Here is a 22,264-nt window from a genome sequence, read left to right as displayed (position 1 = left end):
TCTGAGAATATCAGAGGTATTTAGATACTCTGAGATCATCAGATCATTAATATATTAGGAAATTTTTACTGAGCATTTGATATATTTTAGCTAGAAGCAGTACCTATAGTAAGCAACATGAGTCTTTTTTTGAAAATAAAGTATTTTAGGGATGCCTGGGTGGCTCAGCAGTTGAGTGTCTGCCTTTGGCTCAGGGTGTGATCCTGGCTGGGATAGAGTCCTGCATTAGGCTCCCTATGGGGAGCCTGCTTCTCTCTCTGCCTCTGTCCCTACCTCTCTCTCTCTGTCTCTCATGAATAAATAAATCTTTAAAAAAAAAAAAAGTGTTTTGCATGTAATTAGGACTTCATAAAAGTATATATTGTGATGTTGATTTTGGCTTTTATTATTATTATTATTAAATAGGCAGCGGTTATTTTTTTTTTTCCTAAAGAAAGAAAAAAACTGATAAAAGGAAAAATTTGTCCCCTTTTGATGAATTAATTCAGTGAACCTTTTATTTATGTATTGTAACCATATGTATTCAGCCAGAAGTTTTTCTTCTCTCCCTTCTACAACTAAACAGCTTTGGGCAGAAGCATGCAACCTTTTTGCTATTAAGTTTCTCTGAAGTAAGGCCAGAAAGCTTTAAAAATATTTTGACCAAGATGGTTTAGGAGTCTGGTTATGTCTCAGTTTGTTCTGATGGACTTGATTGAATAACATCTTGGATTGTCAAAGAAGTGATGTAATGAGTATTTTCTCATTCTACAGGATATTCTTAGGCTAACAAATGTATCTCCCACCTAGTAAAATATAGAAACCCTCCAATTTAGGAGCAGTTTTCCTGCTTAGAAACTGATCTCCTTGTCTTGGGTTTGTACTGGGATGTGTTAGACTGTCACTGTTTTCTTTCTTCTGAGGAAGTTAGACTTGCTATCTCTTACTCTTTTTCGAGGTTTTCAATTTTACAAATTTATTTCATAAAAATTTGAAACTATTTCAAACATACAGAAAAGTTTTAAGTACAGTCCAACTAAAGTACTTTTTTGTATCTAAAGCATTGGTAAGTAAGTTGCCACTATTGTACTTCCTCCTCCTCAAATACAAGGACATTCTCCTACATGTCCACAATATATGCATTGACATCAGAAATTTTTTTTAAGATTTTATTTTAATTTAAAAAACTATTGTCTTGGTAAGTTTTAATTTAATGTATATTTAATTTAATGTACATGTTTATATAAATGTTGGTTAATTTTATTTTTTTTAAGATTTATTTATTTTTTCATGAGAGAGAGAGAGGCAGCAACATAGGCAGAGGGAGAAGCAGGCTCCCCAGAGGGAGCCCAATGCGGGACTCGATCCAGGGTCCCAGAATCACACCTGAGCCAAAGGCAGATGCTCAACTGTTGAGCCACCCAGGTGTCCCAATGTTGGTTAATTTTAAAGTTTATTAAATGTTTGAAGAAATTCAAGAAAAAATTCACCATTTCATCACCTTATCAAAATGACTTGTTAGGGTGCCTGGGTGGCTCAGTCAGTTAAATGTCTATCTTCAGCTCAGGTCAGGATCCAGGACCTGGGATCAAGCTCAATGTCAGGCTCCCTGGTCATCGGGGAGTCTGCTGCTTCTCCCTCTGACCCTTCCCTGCTTGTGTTCTCTCTCTCAAATGAGTAAATTAAAAAAAAAAAATTTTTTTTAAAGTGACTTATGTTCTTTATTGTTTATATGTCCATTTGTATAACTTTTACAGTAAGAATCTTGTTTATATTAACAAATTATTACACATATAGATTCTGATTATGATATGTCCTCTTAAGGCTCTTGCAGATCAATTTGAAGATAAGACCACCTCTGTATTGGAACGTCTAAAGATTTTCTATTGCTGTCAAGTACCCCCTCACTGGGCCATTCAGGTATTTTTATTGCTGTTTGTCATTGGGTATGGAAAATACTTTGCTTTTGAGAGATAAATATATTAGAAAAGAGTGATTTTTCCATTCATGTTTGAGTTTCCAAATATTTCAGTGAAAAGAATAAAATTACTTCAAATTGCTCTTTTGGTTAAAGTGATATTAAACTTTTAAGACAGTTTTAAAAGAATATAAAATGAGATTAAATAGAATCCTTGAAATTAAGTAGTGGGAGAACCACAGAAGCTTTCATTTTCAAAATAAGTTTTTATATTTAAAGGCCTGTTAGGACCTTCTGCTAGAGAATGAACCTCTTAACAAAGTTATTTACAAAAATAATTTTTTTTTTTTTTACAAAAATAATTTAAAGCATTTGTTTCTTGCTCTACATGGTGAGATATCCTTGACTACTTTTCTTTTTCTGAGATATGAGAATACCTAGTGTAGCTCCTAAAGCTCCATATTGGGATAGAGAGATTCTGGCCCCTGTGTATGGGTGTGATTCCCTTATTTTGTAGAATTTTTAGCACTTAAAGCAACTTAGGCGTCTAGTCCAGTGTCTTAATATTACAGAGAATAAAACTGAGGCCCAATGCAATTAACTACACTTTTCCAATGTTGATCACACAGCCATTCCTCAAGTAGATCTCTGGTTTCCCAATTTTTAGTCTAGTTTCCCTCCTTTCCTTATTTCTTCATTGAGTTTTTATTATGCCCGATAATAATAATCACCTTTTACTACATACTTAATATGATGCATACATTTTGTTCTGCATTTTACACACATCTTACTTTATTGCAACAATTTTGTGAAATATCTCTATTTTATAGGTGAGGAAGCTATGGCACTAAGAAGTTAAGTAGAGTCAAATGGTAACAGGCAGAAATTTCTACATGATTTAGTAACTGTTGTCATCTTAGTTAGCTTCCTGTCCTCTCTTTTGTGGATTATGTACATAGGTAGTGATTTAGAATTATAGTTGCCAATCCACCAATTCAATGACTCTGAATCTCCATTGTTAGATTTCTTTGAGTATGTCATACTTTTTAAAACAAATTTTAAAAAGATTTTTATTTATCTATTTGAGAGAGAGCAAGAGGAGGAGCAGAGGGAGAAGCAGGCTCCCCACTGAGCAGGGAGCTTGTTGCTGTGGGGCTCCATCCATGGACCCTGGAATCATGACTTGAGCTAAGCCGAAGGCAGATGCTTAACTAACTGAGCCACCCAGATGCCTTGAGTTTGTCATATTCTTAAGCATGGGGTAAAGTAGAAGATTTATTACACGTTGCAATTTACTTTATCTATTGAAGGAGTCTCAATATAACAGGCAAATAAAAAGCCTCATTACATTATCTTATCAAGAAGGTGTTAACAGCTGGAACTTTTGGGCATGTTTTTGACCCCGATCTGTGAAATTTGTTAAGTGCCTTGTCCTATGTGGTTTGTAGTGGATAAGCATCTCAGATTCTGAGCTACTGTTAGGACAAAAAATGTATGTTGAGGGCATAGCTTTCAGTCTGTTTCTGAGCAGAAGCGTTAGGAAAATGAAATACTGTTCAAATAGAATTTGGTGAAATGTTTATTTTATCTGCTTAGGAACCTGTGGATTTTAGGATGTTTAGGCAGTTAGATAAACATCCTCTTTCAATAACAAATTAAATCATTTTTTCTTTCATTATAGGGAGTGACCATATCTTTAGGTATTATCTTTAAAGATCAAAAAATAATAGTGTAGTTTATTTTAAAAAGAGAATCAGCTTTTGTTGCTAGCTAGCCATGACAGCTTAGATGCCATCACTTTACTTATCTATTAAATGGAAAGATTTAACTATTTACTGCATGAGCACTAAGATTTATTCCAGCTCCCATACACTGTGTTTGTTTTTTTAAAATATTTTGGCTTTAAATAGCCAAATTCCTCCAAATTCATGGCATACAGAAGAATTAGATCATTCTCTTTATTTTTTTAATATATTAGCTTATAACTTTAAGGTATATTTCATTTTACTTATTTTGTCAACCTAGATTCTCTATATCCATTGGCTTCTTAACTCTTAAATATGTATTGAGTTTTGAAAGAGTAGTGAAATGATATTTACAGGAAAACAACACAGTTCTCGCTAATACGAAACTATGCCTAATTCATGAACTTCACCTACTTTTTTTTTTTTTTTTTAAGTAAGTTCGATGCCCAGTGTAGGGCTTGAATTCATGACCCTGAGATCAAGAGTCACGTGCTGTTTAGAATGAGCCAGGCAGACAGTCTGAGCCTCACTTTTAAAACCTTCCTAGTGTATTTTCCATTCCTAAAGAATAGACCATTTATAGACCATAATATATTTATTTTTTAAATATGTTTAACCTTCATGGACCTACGGACCTTACCACAATTTGCCTCCTTTTTTATCTGCGAAGGCTGGGAAATAAGTAAAGGTTAAAATAAAGCTAAATAAACTTGAGTGAGAAAGACCCAGAGATACTTTCATGAATAAAGTATACCAGTACTAATGCATAGATTTATGCCATTTATGTTGACACCTTAGAGTTTTTATATGTTTACTTTAGTTGAATTTAATTTTTTTTCCAGTTTGAGATATAACTGACATATACCATTGTGTTAGTTTTAGGTGTACAACATAATGATTTGATACATCTGTATATTATGAAATGGCCACCACAGTGAGTTTAGTTAATATCCATTTCCTCATATAGTTACATTTTTTTTCTTATGATAAGAACTTTTAGGATCTCTTTTCTTAGCATCTTTCAAATATACAATACAGTATTATTAACTATAGTCAGCATGCTGGACGTTATATCCTTAGAACTTACACATAACTGAAGGTTTGTATTTTTTGACCACCTTCACCCATTTTCCTCACTACCTCTGATCTCTGGCAGCTACCAGTCTGTTCTGTTTCTATGAATTTGATTTCTTGAGATTCCTCATATGAGACATACTGTATTTGTTTTTCTCTCTCTGATGTATTTCACTTAGCATAATGCCCACCAGGTCCATCTATGTTGTCACAGATGGCAAGATTTCATTCTTTTTTTATGGCCTAGTACTATTCCATTCTGTGTGTGTATGTGCACATGTGTTTGTATATATGACTACACACATTACAATTCCTTTATCCATTCATCCCCTGGTGAACACTTGGGCTACTTCCATGTCTCAGTTATTGTAAATAATGCTATAATGAACATGGGGGTGGAGATATTTTTTCAATTAAAATTTTTATTTTTAGTTTTTAGTAAATTCCCAGAAGTGGAACTGCTGGATCATACAGTAGTTCTGTTTTTAATTTTCTGAGGAACCTACATACTATACTGTTTTCCATGGTCACTGCACCAATTTACATTCCCATCAGCAGTGCATGTGAATTCCCTTTTTTCCACATCGCCGCCAACACTTATCTTTTTAAAAAAAATTTTTTTTTAAAGTTTTATTTATTTATTCATGCTCTCATGAATAGAGAGAGAGAGAGGTAGAGGCACAGGCAGAGGGAGAGACAGGCTCCGTGCAGGGAGCCCAACGTGGGACTTGGGTTTCCAGGATCACACCCTGGGCTGAAGGCAGCACTAAACTGCTGAGCCACCGGGGCTGCCCAACGCCTGTCTTTTTAATACCAGGCATTCTAACTAGAGTTTTTTTTTTTTTTTTTTTTTTCCTAACTAGAGTTTTTGAAGTTGATTTATTAGATCCCAGCTTTAGAAATCAGAGATTGTCATGAAATCTCTAATACTGATTTTGCCTTTTAAGTTCTTCTGAGTTCTTAGGGAAAAGTTGGTAAATTGAGTGTTTTGAAAAGTTTGTCTTTTTTAAAAAAAATTAAAAAAAAATAAAAAAGTTTGTCTTTTTTTTTTAAAGATTTTATTTATTCATAGAGAAAGAGAGAGAGAGAGAGAGGCAGAGACACAGGCAGAGGGAGAAGCAGGCATCATACAGAGAGCCTGACGTGGGACTCGATCCAGGGTCTCCAGGATCACGCCCTGGGCTGCAGGCGGTGCTAAACCGCTGCACCACCTGGGCTGCCCTTGTCTTGTTTTTTTAATTCCTTACCCCACCATAAAGAAACTTGCTAAAATAAAGGTAAAAATCGCATCATTGCAAATTTCTAATTGAGGTCAAGCTGTAGAAATGATGTATTTATTACAGTAGGCAGACCTTTATAATGATAGGTTAGATGCATCCACAAGTGAAATAGGAATCTCTTTATATAAAGAAATGTTCAATATTTTAACTTGATTCTTCTAGCGCCAACTTGCAAGTTTTCTCTTTGAGCTGGGATGTACGAGTTCAGCCCTTCAAATATTTGAGAAGCTAGAAATGTGGGAAGATGTTGTCATTTGTTATGAGAGAGCTGGGCAGCATGGGAAGGTACGTAATACGAAGATGCTGTGTACTGATGAGAGCCTTTTGTTTTGGGGCATCTTTCTTACTTGCTTTGTTTTTTCTGAACCTGTCTTTGCTAGTAGTTCACTTAAATTCTCTTTTTCGCTTTTTCCCCCAGAAATCTTTTTGATGTTTTCTCTGATTTTTGTTGGGGCAAATAATATTATGTGTATACATGTGTATGTATGTATAAAAGAGAAAATTAATAATGTGTTAAAGACTCTGTTTGTTGATCTCTTTCCTTCGCTAACTCTCCTCCTGAGGACAGCTTCAAAATGAAATATTAGGAATTTTAAGCATCACTGGGTTGCCTGATGATCAGAGTTTGTGGGGCTGAGGAGAGGTTCCCTAGGAGTGAGAAGAGCAGCTGGCTGGGCCTGTAGATGGAAATCCAAAGGGTGTGGCACCCCCACCCTCCTTTAGGGCAGAAGAGTTGTCAAGTGTGTAATGCACATTTAATTCCACCCTTAAATTGGCTCAAGAGGGAAAATGTTGCAATATTTATGTCTGTTATTAATTTATTGTTTTTTGCCCTCATAAATGAACAGAATTTTTAAAGAATAAGGAGTTCTGCATTGTGAATATCTGTTGAAACTGACACATTGAAGTCATATGTTAATTTTGGATTAAATTTGTAAAAGACTATTTCTTTCATAAGCATAGTATACAAGCAGAGTAAAACCCACATTTGGCTCTTGTATTTCTATAACCAACCTTTTGCTATCACCCTAAAAAAAAGAAATAGCAGTACAAGTACATGTGTGTCTGTTTCTTAAATACCTTCCTTTTTTTTTTTTGTCTTAAATACCTTCCTAAGTGTGTCTTATTTTAGATCAATAATAAAAGTCACATTCCTTTCACTAATCACTAATGGCAGTGAAGGTTTGAATTGTATTAGTGTAAGGAGAAACCAGCATGAGAATAAAATTTTACTGTAGAAGATTATAGAATTGTAATATTTTCATCCCAGGAAAGAACTCCATAATCATCTGTTCCAATTCCCTCCTTTTCAAAATAAGGAAAGGAGTCTCTAGTGATTTGCCTCAGGTCACAAAGCTGCTTATTGATTATTAGCTTGAGAGACCACATGGCCATTGGTCAAAGCAGAGCCTCTAGGCCTGGGCCATGGATTCATATGCTAGCCTTGCCACGTGCTAGCTTTGTGGTATTGGGCAAGTTACCCACGCTCCCCCCTACCCCACCGTGATTCAGTTTCCTCATCTAAAGACACTTAATCTACCTACTGTACAGATTTTCATGATGTAATGTATGCCAAGTAGATAGAATGGTCCTTTCCTCAAGTGTTCTGTGAGTGTTGGCTGCTATCACAACTGTGACTCTAAGACACTTTTTTTTCACTTTGAATTTGGGAGGTGTCTGACACTTGATGGCATCTTCCAATTGCTGGCTGTCAGGTGGCCATCTAGAGATAGGTTGTCACTGCCTGTGCTTTTCCAAACTTAGTTATATCTAGTGTCATTATTTCAATAGAATTATGTACCTGGTATCATTGCTACATGTGTTAGATTTAATTACCATTTAGAATATCTTCAGAAAAGATTTTATTATGATTTGGCATTGAAACAAAAAAGTAATTGAACACACAGAAACGGACAGAAACAAAGTAGAGAGATGTAAATTTGGTATTTGTGAAGTCAACATTTGCCTTTAGGGAAATCATCACAACTTCATTTACTTTTCTTTAAAAATACAGGGCAGCCCGGGTGGTTCAGTGGTTTGGTGCCGCCTTCGATCCAGGGCGTGATCCTGGAGACCCCGGATCGAGTCCCACGTCGGGCTCCCTGCATGGAGCCTGCTTCTCCCTCTGCCTGTGTCTCTGCCTCTCTCTCTCTCTCTCTCTCTCTCTTTCTGTTTCTCATGAATAAATGAATAAAATCTTTAAACAAAACAAAAAACAACTAAGTGCTTTATGGGAGCCAAGAAAGGAGGACACTCCTAAGTAGATGAAGCTATATTTTGTATAGAAATATATATTTTAAAAAAAGGTTGCCATTTAAAATATCAAGCAGTTTATTGAAGACAGGAAACATTGCCAGATTTTTCTGAATAGATTTTAAAAATATCAAAGCAACAAGAGGCTGATGATTCATTCAGGGCATTATGTCATCATTTAATTGAAAGCATTTTTTCTTTATTAGTTAAGAGTTAGTCTTATGATTGATGGTGTCCCAAATTTGATGAAATATAGTACTATGTTTCTTTGAGGACTTAAATGCTTTTTTTTAGTATCTGTTGGCCTGGCATTATAGCAGGACTCAGCTGTTTAACAAAGAAATAAATGAGTGAATGAATATCTTGATTCAGTCTGATGCCTTCCTTTCCCATTGTGGCATTCTTCACAATGCTAGTCCTATACATTGGTCACTAAATAAATGAACTGTATATAAAATTACAGTAGTTTTGGAAATAGTGATTATTGAAATAATCAAGATGTTGGATCACAAGCTCCCAAGCATGTTTTAAAATACTAAGTTTATGTAATTATTTTTAGAAAGTGTGGAAAGCAGAGACTTTCTCTGATTGCAGAAGAAAAAGATAAGAAATCTATACCTTTCAGAGAACAAATTTGACTCTGTCCTCCAAAGTAGTTGTAGTATTGTTTTTATAATTGGTACATGACCTTGAAAACGTTGTTTTATGGTAGTGATAAATTCCTGCATTCCTAATTATTCTAGAAAATGTTCGTATCTTAATTTTTAGAAATGTATGGTCATTTACCTTGTCTTAAAGTCTTTTGTGAGTTTCAGCCAAACATCCCCCCAATTTTTTATGTTAAAGGTTGATTTAACATTTCCTTTGTCACATAAAAGACTTCTTTTACCTGCTGTTCTTAGGCTGTATTTGCAGATCAGTTTAACCATAGACCCTAAAAAGTTTTGCTTTGAGCTGGAAGCAAATGTTTTATTTCTAAAACAGCTGAGATTCTTTTACTATTTGGTCATATGCCAGTAGTTGTCACCACATTCGATTTAACTAGAAGTTTGTGAAATTTTAATCTGTGCGTTTAGTGCTTAATGGCATAATTTATTTTTAAAAGGCAAATTCGAGTAAGTATCTAATTCTAATTATTGTGTGCTGGTGCTTGCACCCTATTATTGTAGGGTCTCAGACTTTCTAATTTAGACACTACTTAAAGAAATTCTCATTATTTAATGACCATTGGCAAAATAGCTTAATTTTTCTTGACCTTGGGATCAGAACTGGTTCTCATCTGTTAGCATTTAGTTTTTAAAAGTTATCTGGCACACTTGTAACAGTTTCCCCCAAGCCTATAGACAAATTCTTATTTTGGTGCACAAATTTGGTCCCTTAATGAAAAGTAAAGATTGAGCTGGTACAAACTGCCTGCAGAAGGTAGGCGTAAAGGAGTAGAATGGTAAGGGTTAGAACCTCTCTTTTTTTTTCTCTCATTCCTAGCAGACAAGATTTACCTGAGATTACACAGCCTCATCTTTTATTTTGCTGTATTTGCAGATCATTATAGCCATAGGCTCTTAAAAAGTTTTCCTTTAATTTACAAGTAAATGTTTTATTTCTAAAACAGCTGAGATTCTTCTAGCAGTTGGTTTGGGTTTTTTAGGGGGTGAGGTGAAGGTTTCTTTTCTTTTTTTAAAAAAGATTGTTTATTTCAGACAGCGGGTGCAAGTTGGGGGGAGGGGCGGAGGGAGAGGTGGGGAGAGAGAATCCTCAAACTGACTTTCTGATGAGCTTGAAGCCCTCCTCAGAGCTCAATCCCAGGAACCCTAGATCACGACCTGAGTCAGACATTCCACCAATTGAGCCACCTAGGGTCCCCAAGAAAGATTTCTTCTAAAATAGTTTCTTTATATGATGTAAAAGATTTCTCAAACTCTTTTCCCACATTGCAAACAGAGTGCATCTTCCTGAAAAGAAATCTGATCAGATCATTCCCACTCTTCAATAACTTCCCCTTTGTCTCCAGGATTAAGTAGGAGCTCTTCGGGATCCCTGGGTGGCGCAGCGGTTTGGCGCCTGCCTTTGGCCCAGGGCGCGATCCTGGAGACCCGGGATCAAATCCCACGTCGGGCTCCCGGTGCATGGAGCCTGCTTCTCTCTCTGCCTGTGTCTCTGCCTCTCTCTCTTTCTCTCTCTCTCTCTCTCTGTGACTATCATAAATAAATAAAAATTAAAAAAAAAAACTAAAATCTTTAAAAAAAAAAGTAGGAGCTCTTCAGCATATATGGTTTACAGACTACTTCATATTACTCCTGCTGACTTGCTAACCGCATTCTCCCCCTTCCTCTTTTATCTCTGCTCCATCCCCCTTTGTACTTGCTCATAGAGGTTGTGCTCAAAGTTCCACCAGGATGAAACTACTTTGTAATTTCTAGACTTTGCAACATTGTTTCACCTCAGGACCTTTGTATGTGCTATTGTCTTTTTAATTTTTTTTTTAAATTTATTTATGATAGTCACAGAGAGAGAGAGAGAGAGGCAGAGACATAGGCAGAGGGAGAAGCAGGCTCCACGCACGGGAGCCCGATGTGGGATTTGATCCCGGGTCTCCAGGATCGCGCCCTGGGCCAAAGGCAGGCACCAAACCGCTCTGCCACCCAGGGATCCCCCTGCTATTGTCTTTTTATAACTTGTCCTCCTGCAGCTCACTCCTATTTTTTCTTCAGCTTTCTCCTTGGCAATTACTTTCCACAGTGACCCTTCTCTGCTACTTCCTTCCCAGATTTGGGGTGTTTCCTGTACTCCTGTGGCCTCTAACATTACTCTCATATCCCATTTGCTGGTTTACTTCACTTGCGAAACTGTAAGCTATTTAGAACCAGACTTATGTTTATAGTATTCATAGAGGCCTCCCCAATATACCTATCATAGGCCTGGCACATGGTAAGACTTCAAAATATTTGATAAATGAATGACTTGTAGCCTTTTGTTATAAATAGTTATTACATTGAAGCAGATCTCCAAGTCAATACTCCCTTTGGACTTTATATGTGGAGAAAGAAACTTCTCCAACTCCTGTCATATATTCTCTCTCTAAAAACAGATTATGAGATCTCTCCCCTCCCATTTTAATCTAACAATCTCTTTAACAATGTACAAAGTATGAAGTGTTTTTTGATTAGCCTTAGTAAGTGACATATTTTGAAATCTGTACTTAGACTTTACTTTTCTCTTAAACCCATACTCCTTTCTCCATACCTGCCTCTCAGTGGGGTTACTGTTAATCCCATGGAAATTAGATGTTTGAGGCTTGCCTAGGTGGCACAGTCATTAGAGCTGTGGACTCTGGGTTTCAGCTCAGGTTGTGATCTCATGGCTGTTATTTTTTTTTTTTTTAAGATTTTTATATATTTATTCATAGAGACAGAGACAGAGAGAGGCAGAGACACAGGCAGAGGGAGAAGCAGGCTCCATGCAGGGAGCCCGACACGGGACTCGATCCTGGGCCTCCAGGATCACACCCCAGGTTGCAGGCGGTGCTAAACCCCTGCGCCACAGGGGCAGCCCTCTCATGACTGTTAGATCAAGCCCAGCATTAGGCTCCGTGCTCAGTATAGAGTCTCCTCCCCCTCCCTCTGCCTCTCCCACTTGTGCTCTCTCTCTCTCTCTAAAATAAGTAAATAAATTTTTTTTTAAAAAGAAAGAAATTAGATGTTTAATTTATAAGCCAAAACTTGTTGCTGTGCCCACATGAATGAGAAAATTAGGCAAAATAACTGAATATACTATGTAACTTGGTAATGCAAATAGGAGATGAGCAGCTAATTGGATAACTAGGCCTGTTTTTAATTATTCTGTTTCATCTTGGACCTGGAGTATTTATGCTGGCAAGTTCCCTTTGGAAAATCAGGCCAAAGCATGGTGTTGCCACACACATAAATGTAAAAAGCAATTAGTGAGCGCTTGGCTCAGTGAGTGTGACTAGGACTAGGTACCACCACACCAGAAGAAGTCTCACTGGGGATGACCCACTGGGTTAGAATGAAGTGTCCTGCACTTTTCACTTCTCTGGCACTGTTCATAGGACAAGAATTTAGACCAGGAGCAAACTGCCTTTCTGCTGGGAGACGGGAGAGAGAATCTTAAGCAGGATCCACACCCAGTGTGGGGCCGGATCTCAGGCCCTTAGCTGAAATCAAGAGTCAGATGCTTAACCCACTGAGCCATCCAGGCATCCCTCTTTTCCCCGTCTTTGAGAGCCAGCCCCTATCATAGTGAACATCAGAATCCCTTTTCACTCTGCTCCTGGGGAGAAGATTGGGATAAACTATGCCCAAAGTTGTTTGAGTTGGGTGCATACACTCACACTTAAAATATATTACTGTGACCTTAAAATATTAGCTTGCCTATTTTCCATCCCCTTGGGACAATCCTCTAGCTGTTAAGCCCAACGCTGTCGTTTCTGTAGTCCTCAAAGACACTCTTTATAGTTAGTACCATATCTGAGTCTAGAGCTCATTTCCCCTCTTCATTCTTTGCCAGGACAGTTGCTGCTCTGCTAATTCACAGTCCCTCTGTACTGACCAGATGTCATGTCAAATGAGGGCCAGGGCACCCTTGTCACCCATTCTGATTATTAATGCCTTTTGCTGATTCACAAAATCAAGGCAGAAATCACAGCCAACAAGGAATTTTGATAATTCCTCTGACTGGAAGATGGTTTTCCTGAACTGTTTTATCTCCCTTTTCACCAGAGATTGAACTTCGCTTTTACCCATATCCTTCATCAGATATGAGAAGCTCCAATGGGGCCATCGGTTTCATTTCTCAGTGTTTTAGTCTCAGCAAGCATCGTTTCCTAGGTGTGACTACTTGGGTGATAAGGGCTATGAAATTCAGCTTCTGTTGTATGACCTCTCTGCTCACTAGAACTAACTTGTTGTTAGATATGTCCTAATTTAGTCATTCTCAGTATTGACGTCAGCCGGATCATGTTCCCTGAAGGAGTTCTCCCTGTGTTCCCACTGGGAAGAATCTTTTATGTCTTCATTTAGAATCTGAAGACCCTTAGAAAAACATTAGTAGCCTTTTGTGACTTTAGTGTGAGTTTCAGTTGAATTTTTCCAACATCTATAGAATACCTGTTGGGTGCTGTTTTACCAAAGAGGAGTGAGAGACAGAACTTACTTCCAAGGAGCTTATAGTCTGATAGTACAGATGCACACGAGTAGAATATTTTCGCATAATAGAGCAGGTGCTAAGGTGGAGTTATATACAGATTCCAGGGCAGCCCTGGTGGCGCAGCGGTTTAGCGCTGCCTGCAGCCTGGGGTGTGATCCTGGAGACCTGGGATCAAGTCCCATATCGGGCTCCCTGCACGGAGCCTGCTTCTCCCTCTGCCTGTGTTTCTGCCTCTCTGCCTGCCTCTCTCTCTCTCTGCCTCTGAATAAATAAAAAATAATAATAATAAATAAAAATAAAAAAATAAAGAAATATACAGATTCCAAATTCTCCTTAGCCATCATATTGAGAGCTAAATATTTCTCCCTCTGCTTTCTCTAAAGCAGTAATCTACTTAGTTTGTATCTTGTACAGACTTCTCTGAGATCTCTAGGATCTCCTCCTATGATTTTACACACTTTCATAAGAAAAAAGAAAAAAACCCAACAACTGATGTTTGGTTGAAATTAGCCAATGTGGAAAAACTTAACTATAACTTTGTAATAATCAGGTATTTTCCCCTTTGATCTCACTCTCTCCTGTCCTCCTGGCTGAGTTACATAATCACTTACTCAGCTGTTGACAACACCAGTTCTTCTGTTGGAAAAACTGTACACAGTTGACCAACGTGATTTTTAACGTTCCTAGAAGCTGTTTCTGTTCACTTCCTTCTTGCTAGTAGTGATACCTCAACCATCTCACTTTCTAATCTGGTTTCCCAAAAGAGGGAGTTGAGAAAGAACAGAAGCATTAGTTTAGGGCTTACAAAAAGCAAGGTACATTTCACATCTAGTTCTTATGGATGAGGTACAAAAGAAAGATAAGTGTTTGAACTGCCTTTCTGACTAAAGGCACCTGAGATCTTGCAGGGATGCTGGGCAAGAAAAAACGCAGTTGATGTCCACTGTAGGGTGGAGGTGTGTTTTTGTTTGTTTGTTTGTTTGTTTTTTAAGGTTTATTGATTTATTCATGGGAGACACAGAAAGAGAGAGGAAGAGACACACGTAGAGAGAGAAGCAGGCTCCTCACAGGGAGCCTGATATGGGACTCGATCCTGGATCCTGGGATCACGCCCTGAGCCAAAGGCAGACGCTCAATCGCTGAGCCACCCAGATGTCCCAGGGTGGAAGCTCAATAGTCTAAATTTGACATTACAAGAAGTATTTTGTTTGGCTTCTCTTAAAGAATCAAACAGTGTGGACACACTAGGCCAGACTCCCGCATTATTGCACTGACTGGCTGGAATTCAGCAGTGGCTCCTTTTATGGGCTCCCTCCTCAACCTGCTTCATTCATTCTCAATACTTGGCCAGAATCTCTGGGCATTTGAGTGTGAGACCCTTGCTCTAAGCAGTGCAGGTTACTAGTGCCAGGATCAGGATGTGGAGCATTAGTTCTGCCATAACTGTAGGTTCTTCTTAAACCTCAGCTGATGTCATTTTTTATACTGAGATTCACCGTTTGTCATTATTGCCACAAAATTGTATTAAGAATAATAATTAGTTGTTTGCAGTTACAGAATAAAACAGATTGTTGTAACAACCTAGATATATGTATGTATATTTGGGTAGAGGAATAGTCTTTGGGGTTTGCAGCTGACAGGATTCTTGCAAGCAGCCCAGTTTAATTGTAGCCAGTTGCCCATTTAAGTATGTCTTTTTGTGTTTGGGAATGTAGTTTTATTCTTTTCCATTTTTTTCAAGTAGGCCCAGCATGGAGTCCAGCATGGGGCCCAAACTCACTACCGTGAGATGAAGACCTGAGCAGAAATCAAGAGTCAGACACTTAACTGACTGAGCCATTCAGGCACCCTATTTTATCCTTTATAATAGATTTTAGGATGACAAATTTCTTGTATTCTATAAAAATGTGCATCTGTATTTTCCCATAGGGAAGTAGCAGCCGAGAGCCAGAAATACCAAAGCTTTTGCATTCTGTGATTTCTGGCCACCCACATTTTGATAGTGCAAAAGGGATTTTATAAGCCCTTGTACTTTATTTTTGTTCACCGGGCATATCTTTTATAGTTCTTTGATTGATAATAAATTATGTAAATTGAGTGGCTAAGTGGAGGGAGGAGGAGCAAATAGAGCATTTTGGAGAGAGTGAGGATGAAGAGTGAGGAATGCAGGGTGACTAATTGAAGAAAGAAAATATATTGCCTACAAGCTTTGCCCTTGGGAAAGATAATTCTGTTGGCAGGATGAAGAGGTATAAGATGTCAAGGAGAAAGAACTCACGTATCTAACAGAAAAATGTGGGATAGGAATTTAAGAAAAGAAGAGGCCGGTTCAGACAAAGCAAAATCACTGCCCTTGTGTTTCTTAGCTTCTTCAGGAAGCTGCCCATTCTGGCTCTGCAGACCTGTGTTCCAGTTCATCAAGTACCCAGAATTGATGTTGTTTGGTAACAAGAAGTTGCATACCACCCACTCCCTATGTTTCTCATTCTTGTAAGAGTCTAGATAGATATGAATTGGTCAAAGAAGTATTTGAAATCCTCATTACCTTAGCATTTCCAAATGTGAAGGTTTTCCTGATTATTATTTAATCATTCGTTTGTATATTTGTCTTCTTTGAAAGGTTGCCAGCACTGTGTGTTATATGTCTTTGAACTCTGATGATCTTCACTGCCTATATACCACAGTGCAGTAGAATAAATTTTTGTAGAATGGTAGTTTTAGGTCATGCAAGTGTTTAAAAGGTATGGCTTGATGTTCTGAATCTTGGATCCTATTTTTTGTATAGGATACCTATGGAGTATGGTACTCCCTTATATTCCTTTTTATTTCTGTAAGATTGGTAATAACTTCTCATCTTTCATTTATGATTTTAGTAATTTGAATCTAAAGAACCAACTTTTGGGGTTCGTTTCTCTATTTCATTTATTTACACCAATCTTTATTATTTCCTTCCTTCTGCTTTTTTGGGTTTTTACCCCCCCCCCCCATTTCTTATGGTGAGAGATAAGGTGATTGCTTTGAGATCTTTTCTGCATTTACAGCTATAATTTTTACTGTATCCTGTAGGTTTTGGCATATATTGTTTTCATTTATCTCAAAGTGTTTTTAATTTTCCAGTGGTTTCTTTTTTGACCAATTGGTTATTTAAGACTGTGTTATTTAATTTCCATGAATTTGTAAATATCCTAAATTTCGTTTTTTGTTATTGATTTCTAATTTCATCCCATTGTAGTTGGGAGAAAATTACTTTGTATGACTTCAGTCCTTTCAAATGTATTGAGACTTGTTTTACAGCCTACCATGTAGTGTATACTGGAGAATGTTCTGTGTGTGTATTCTGCTGCTGTTGGGTAAAATGTTCTTTAGATGTCTTTTAGGCATAGTTGGTTTGTAACATTGTTTAAGCCTTCTATTTCTTTCTTCTGTATAGTTGTTCTATCCATTATCAAAAGTTGGAAAGTGAAGTCTTCAAATGTTATTGATGAATTGTATATTCTCTCTTTAGATCTGTCAGTTTTTGCTTCATGTAATTTGGGGCTTCGTTGTTAGGTGAAGATACAATTATGTCTTCTTGATGGATTGAATGTTTATCATTAAAATATCCTTTCTTTGTCCTATTAACAATTTTTAAGGTGAATTTTGTCTGATATTAACTTAGCCACTCCAGCTCTTTTTTGGTCACTGTGTACATGATGTATCTTTCTTTTTCTTTTATTTTTTATTTTCAGTGTTTTTGTGTGTCTGAATCTAAAGTGTGTCTCTTGTGGATAGCATTTAGTTGGATCATTTTTTAATCCTTTCTACCAATCCCTGCCTTTGATTGCAGTGTTTAATCCTTTTACATTTAATTTAATTACTGATAATGTAGGATGCATATTAGTCATTTTGTTATTTTCTATATGTCTTATATCTTTTCTCTTTCTCTATTACTGTCTTTTTTGTGGCTAAATGGATATTTTCTAGTGTGCCACTTTAATTCCCTTGTCATATTTACTTTTTTTTTTTTTTTTTTTTTAGATTTTATTTTTAAGCAATCTCTACATCACATATGGGGCTTGAACTCACAACCCCAAAGTCAAGAGTTGCATGCTCTACTGAGCCAGCCAGTGTCCACTACTTTTGTGTGTGTGTGTGTGTGTGTGTGTGTTATTTTCTTAGTCTTTATAATAGGGATCATCTAAAATCGCATGTTTTAAGTGTCTATGAAGTCCCATCATTTGGGCATCCTCAGTGACAGTTCCTATTGATTGCTTTTTTTCTTATGTAATGGCCATACTTCCTTGTTTCTTTGCATATTTTTGTCATTTGTTGTTGAGATTGGACATTTTAAATAATGTGGCAACTCTGGAAATCAAGTTATTGGTGTTTGTGATCTTTTTTTGTTTAATGACATTTCTTGACTAATTCTGTAAAATGTGTATTCTTTGTCGTGAGCAGCCACTGGTCAGATTGGTTAGCTTAATGGTCAGCTAATGATTGGACAGGAAATTTCTTGAATGCCTGAATCAACAAGTCTCCTAGTCTGCTGATGGGCTGTGTGTGTGTGTGTGTGTGTATGTATGTATGTCTATGTTGGAGTATCTGCTGCTGGTGGTGTGTGTGTGTGTGTGTTTGTGTGTGTATTTGTGTTGGACCATGCTTCCAACTCCAAGGCAGGCAGTTAATCACCTTGCCTTAGCTTTCACTGACTGCTTTTGCAAAGCCTCGAGGTCAACCTGAGGTGAGAGCATAGGGCCTCCTCGGGTGTCTTTCCTGAGCAAGTGCAGCGCCCCACACATGCATGGCCTTCTGGATTCCTACGAATATGTTGGAGTCTTTCAAAGCCCTTTTGTGTATCTCATTTACTTTTTTCACTTTTAGGTTTTTGGTTAGCATATTGTTTGCCCCACATATTATTTACCACTTCAGACAGCTACGAAATTAACCAGTTGTAATTGTTTTTGACAAAGGCTTTTCACAGGGCAAACTCAGAGTAAGTTCAATACAGACAGCCTTTGCAAGTGGACCCTTCCAGGGAACCACCAGCCTGCTCAGGTAATGACAGTTTTTGGGGAATGAGCCTTCAGAGGAGCTTTAAGCCCACTCTGTGCCCCCTGATGGCTAGTAGGCCTCTAATCATCACGATTGCCTGCTGTTGGTTTCCAAGGCTACTGCAGAGTTGGAGAAGATGGAATAGGAATGGTGCAAGTTAAAATTACACAAAGCTTATTGTTCTTACCAAGATATCAATTTCTCTGGATTATTTCAAGTTTTTGGTTAATTTCCAGAATTGTGAAAAAGTTGATTCTAATACTTTTTTCCAGTTTTCTCATTGCTTTTAGGGAGTAGGGAATTTTCTTTTTTTTTTTTTTTTTTTTTTTTTTTTTGGGAGTAGGGAATTTTCAGAGGTTCTTTAGACCACCAGTTTTGCTGATGCCCACCTGTGGAATATAGGAAAAGGTGGGAACCTGAAATTAAGGTCCCATTTTTCAACTTACTATTTCTTTGTTTGAGGATGACCAGTTGACCAAGGAATCCAAACTTTTATTTCTTTGTATTAAAAATAGACATAGTAATACCTACCTCTCAGATTTACTATATATATTAAGTAAGAGAATGCATTTAATGCACATTGGATAAAGACTAATCTGTAAATCACTATCAAGTAGGAGGACACATAAGGCGTTTAAAAGGCAAACAATGAAAAAAAATTTTATCATTCAGGGTTGGTTTATGGAGGCAGAATTGCTTTGAGTAGTTTTGGGATGTCATAAAGAAGCTTACTAATAAGAAATTAGATCTTACATAAATGTGGGAAATGCTGGAGAGATGAAGATATGGAAGAGGAAATAGAAGGATCAGAGAGAAACTCATTTACCAGTCCACTTGAAGCTTTGGCACAAGGGGTAAGTCAGAACTTACCAAGGGATCTGAGAGACCAAGTACTTACAGCCATTGAAATGGGAGCGTGAAGGAGGGAACTCATGGAGAGATCTGTGGAAAGCTGTTGTCTGGATGTAGCTGCCAGCCCTGTGGGTTCCCAGTGAAATGTCTGATGGTGGTCCTGGGGCTGCTGTTGGTTGGCAGGGTCCACAGTCAGAAGTACAAGCTGGGATCTGCAGGACATCTCTGTATGACACCGTATTGTGTGACACCGTATTTAATCATGACTACCTCCCAAAAAGAGTAAAGGTTGGTGCTTTACTTTCTGCCTTTCAGATCCTAAACAAATTCCCCTCTGATCAACTCTAATGCAAAATCCAAAGGGAAAAGGATTTTGGGAAACACGGTTTCCCGCTGAAGCAAGTTGATATAGTGGTACATATGACTAGGCAGTGGTTTAGCTCTTTAGCTTGGGAGCTTACTTATTTGGAAAGGACCAAACTGCTAACAGGTACAAAGTATTTTATATATTATGTTACATAGTTTCTGATTTGGGGAAATTTACAATTTCTTCAAAAGAGGCTGAGATAGTGAACCATTCTTAGAACATTGAGGAAAAAAATAAATACATAAATATTTATTTTACATATCTTGCAATATTTAATAGATGAGTTCCTTAGAGGTAATATATCAAATGAATTTTTGTAAATTGAACATTTTCCTTATAACAAGTTGCACTGTCAGAAATACAATCATTTCTGATTGGTTTTTGGTTGACATCGGCACAGTTATCTTGTCTTAGCTTCTTGAATATTATTAGCATGATGTCATCAAGGTCATAGATTGGTGAGGTCAATTGGGATGGTGAGACAATCAATGTCCCTGCAGACTAAATTATACTAGAAAATCCATGTAATTCTGAGGCACGATTGGAAAGTATCCTGTCTGTGCTAGTGACAGCCCACTATATCTGATATTGTCTGGTTATTGGATAGAGAAAAAGGTATTTACTGTATCAATACCTGCTTACCATACATCAGGGGCTGTGATGATTTGCTCCAAAAAAGAGATCATGTCTGGAACAGTAGATATTGTTAGAGCCACTATTATATTCAGTTTATCATAATCTGTGAAATATTCCAGGACCCATCTATATTCCACTCTGTTTAAATGGGTAGGTTAAACTGTGTACACACACACACACACACACACACACACACACACACACTTTGCAGTATCTTTCAATATTTTGATAGTGGCATGTGTTTTTGTAGTTTACATAGATATATGGTAATGCTTTGGGTTTTCTCTTTTAATGGGGAGATGGTTTCAGGGGCTTTCACTCGGCTTTTTATTCTGCGGTAGTACTCACTGAAGGCTCTGCTAATTGTTGGCTATATCTAATTCTCTGCATATAGGAACTAGGGAGGTGACCATTGGGCGGCACCAAGACTTACCAGGCCTCCATGGGGTAGACTGACTTCCATACACCCACTGACTCGTCATAGTGATGTTCTGGGTCCCAGAGGGTTAGCATTAACTAAGAACTCATCAACACTGAGAAGACAGCTGTTTCTTTTCCCCCAGGATAGAATTAGCAATCTATGTTAATGGCAAATGTTAAAGTTATGTCTTTGGGGAGGACAAGGGAAGAATTATGGTAAATGCTAGTTATGTTATAGTGCAGTCCTTCCTCACCAGTATTGGCTCACCTCTCGCTCCCTCCTTCCCTCCCTTTCTCCTCCCCTCCCTTCCTTCCTCCCTCCCAGTTTTTAAGAGACTCTGACTCTGAAATGACTCAGGGATAGGAATTGGGTGAGAAACAGTGTTTTAGAATGGTATATCAGGTTAAACATCTGTTCTCCAAACCTAGATTTTTTTTATGTTATATAGATCAAATTTGGACTTAGTTGGCTGTATATATAATTTGGTCCTAAAGCTTCCTGGTCAGTCAACCACTACCTAAGATCCATTCTCATTGCACTATTTTAATTATTAGTCTGGTTGCGACTATTGCAAATATTAGCTAGTCTCTATTATTTTGAATTCTAATCCCCACTGAAATCAGGAAGCTCATTTCAATGGAAGGACCTCCAAGTTTTTCCCCCAGCTTACACAGGACATCTACTATATAATAGCACTTTTCAGAAATGCTAATACTCCCATATAAAATGTATTCCTCAAAGCCAAGATGAAAGGAATATCCCCTGGGTCCTCTCGGAGGTCACTGGGATGGATGAACAGGTTGTAAATAATAAATTCACAACAGCCTTTTCTTCCTAAGTTGTTGGAGTCTTTCCTCCACATCACACCAAGGAATTTCTGGCATCTCCAATTAGTTTTGGCCACATTTGAGTCCAGGTGTTAGTCAGGTAATTGAGCAAATAATTTAGAACCATCCTCAGCTGCTTGAGTTAGCCCTGTGAATAAAAAAATTTTTGATGAGTACCTAAATTGATTAAAATTGTGATCCATAGTTTGTAGTCCTTCACCCTTAGAGTCTTTTTCCACAAGGTCCAAGATTTTCGCTTTAGAAAGTAATGAAGTCTTGCAGTTCTCATTGTGTCTACCTACATGTGTGGAGGCAATAAGGGATGGAAAGGGCCCACGTCTGAGGAGAATTGGCATTCTCTCGCAGGGTACCTTCCTGAGGTGCAGTCATTCTACTGGCTTTCAGCAAAGTAGCATGAGTCTTCACAGGGGAGGATTGCCTTGCTGGCGTGGGAGACTGGGTAAGCTTTGAAGACTTCCCTTATCTGACTCACCCCAAATGTCCTTATTTAGAGTCTTGAGTCTTTCTCTTCCATGCTCAGTGCCCTCTTTTCCTGACCACTATAAGGTAAGTGGCACTAGAGTAACCCTCATGTTCTAAACAACCACTGCGGTCACTATTGCTGTGAATCAAACCACATCAAAACATAGTGGCTGAAAACAACAGCAATCATTTGTTTCTCTTTCATTGTTTCTGTGGAACAGAAATTTAGGGA

General features: G+C 37.7%; 1 protein-coding gene across 2 annotated transcripts in view; it reads left to right on the top strand.

Annotated features, from left to right (window-relative positions):
* TTC27 (tetratricopeptide repeat domain 27) overlaps positions 1 to 22,264 on the top strand; it is a 172,046-nt gene that overhangs the window by 97,616 nt on the left and 52,166 nt on the right. For both annotated transcript variants that reach the window (XM_072770575.1, XM_072770576.1), the window contains 2 exons: positions 1,804 to 1,899; positions 6,159 to 6,281. In XM_072770575.1, coding sequence (XP_072626676.1) covers positions 1,804 to 1,899; positions 6,159 to 6,281 — 219 coding nt within the window. The remainder of the gene's footprint in view (positions 1 to 1,803; positions 1,900 to 6,158; positions 6,282 to 22,264) is intronic.

The sequence above is a fragment of the Canis lupus genome, chromosome 12 (genome assembly GCF_048164855.1).
Source record: "Canis lupus baileyi chromosome 12, mCanLup2.hap1, whole genome shotgun sequence".
Lineage (NCBI taxonomy): Eukaryota > Metazoa > Chordata > Mammalia > Carnivora > Canidae > Canis > Canis lupus.
The sequence above is the reverse complement of the archived record's forward strand: the minus strand, read 5'-3'. Positions and strand labels throughout refer to the sequence as shown.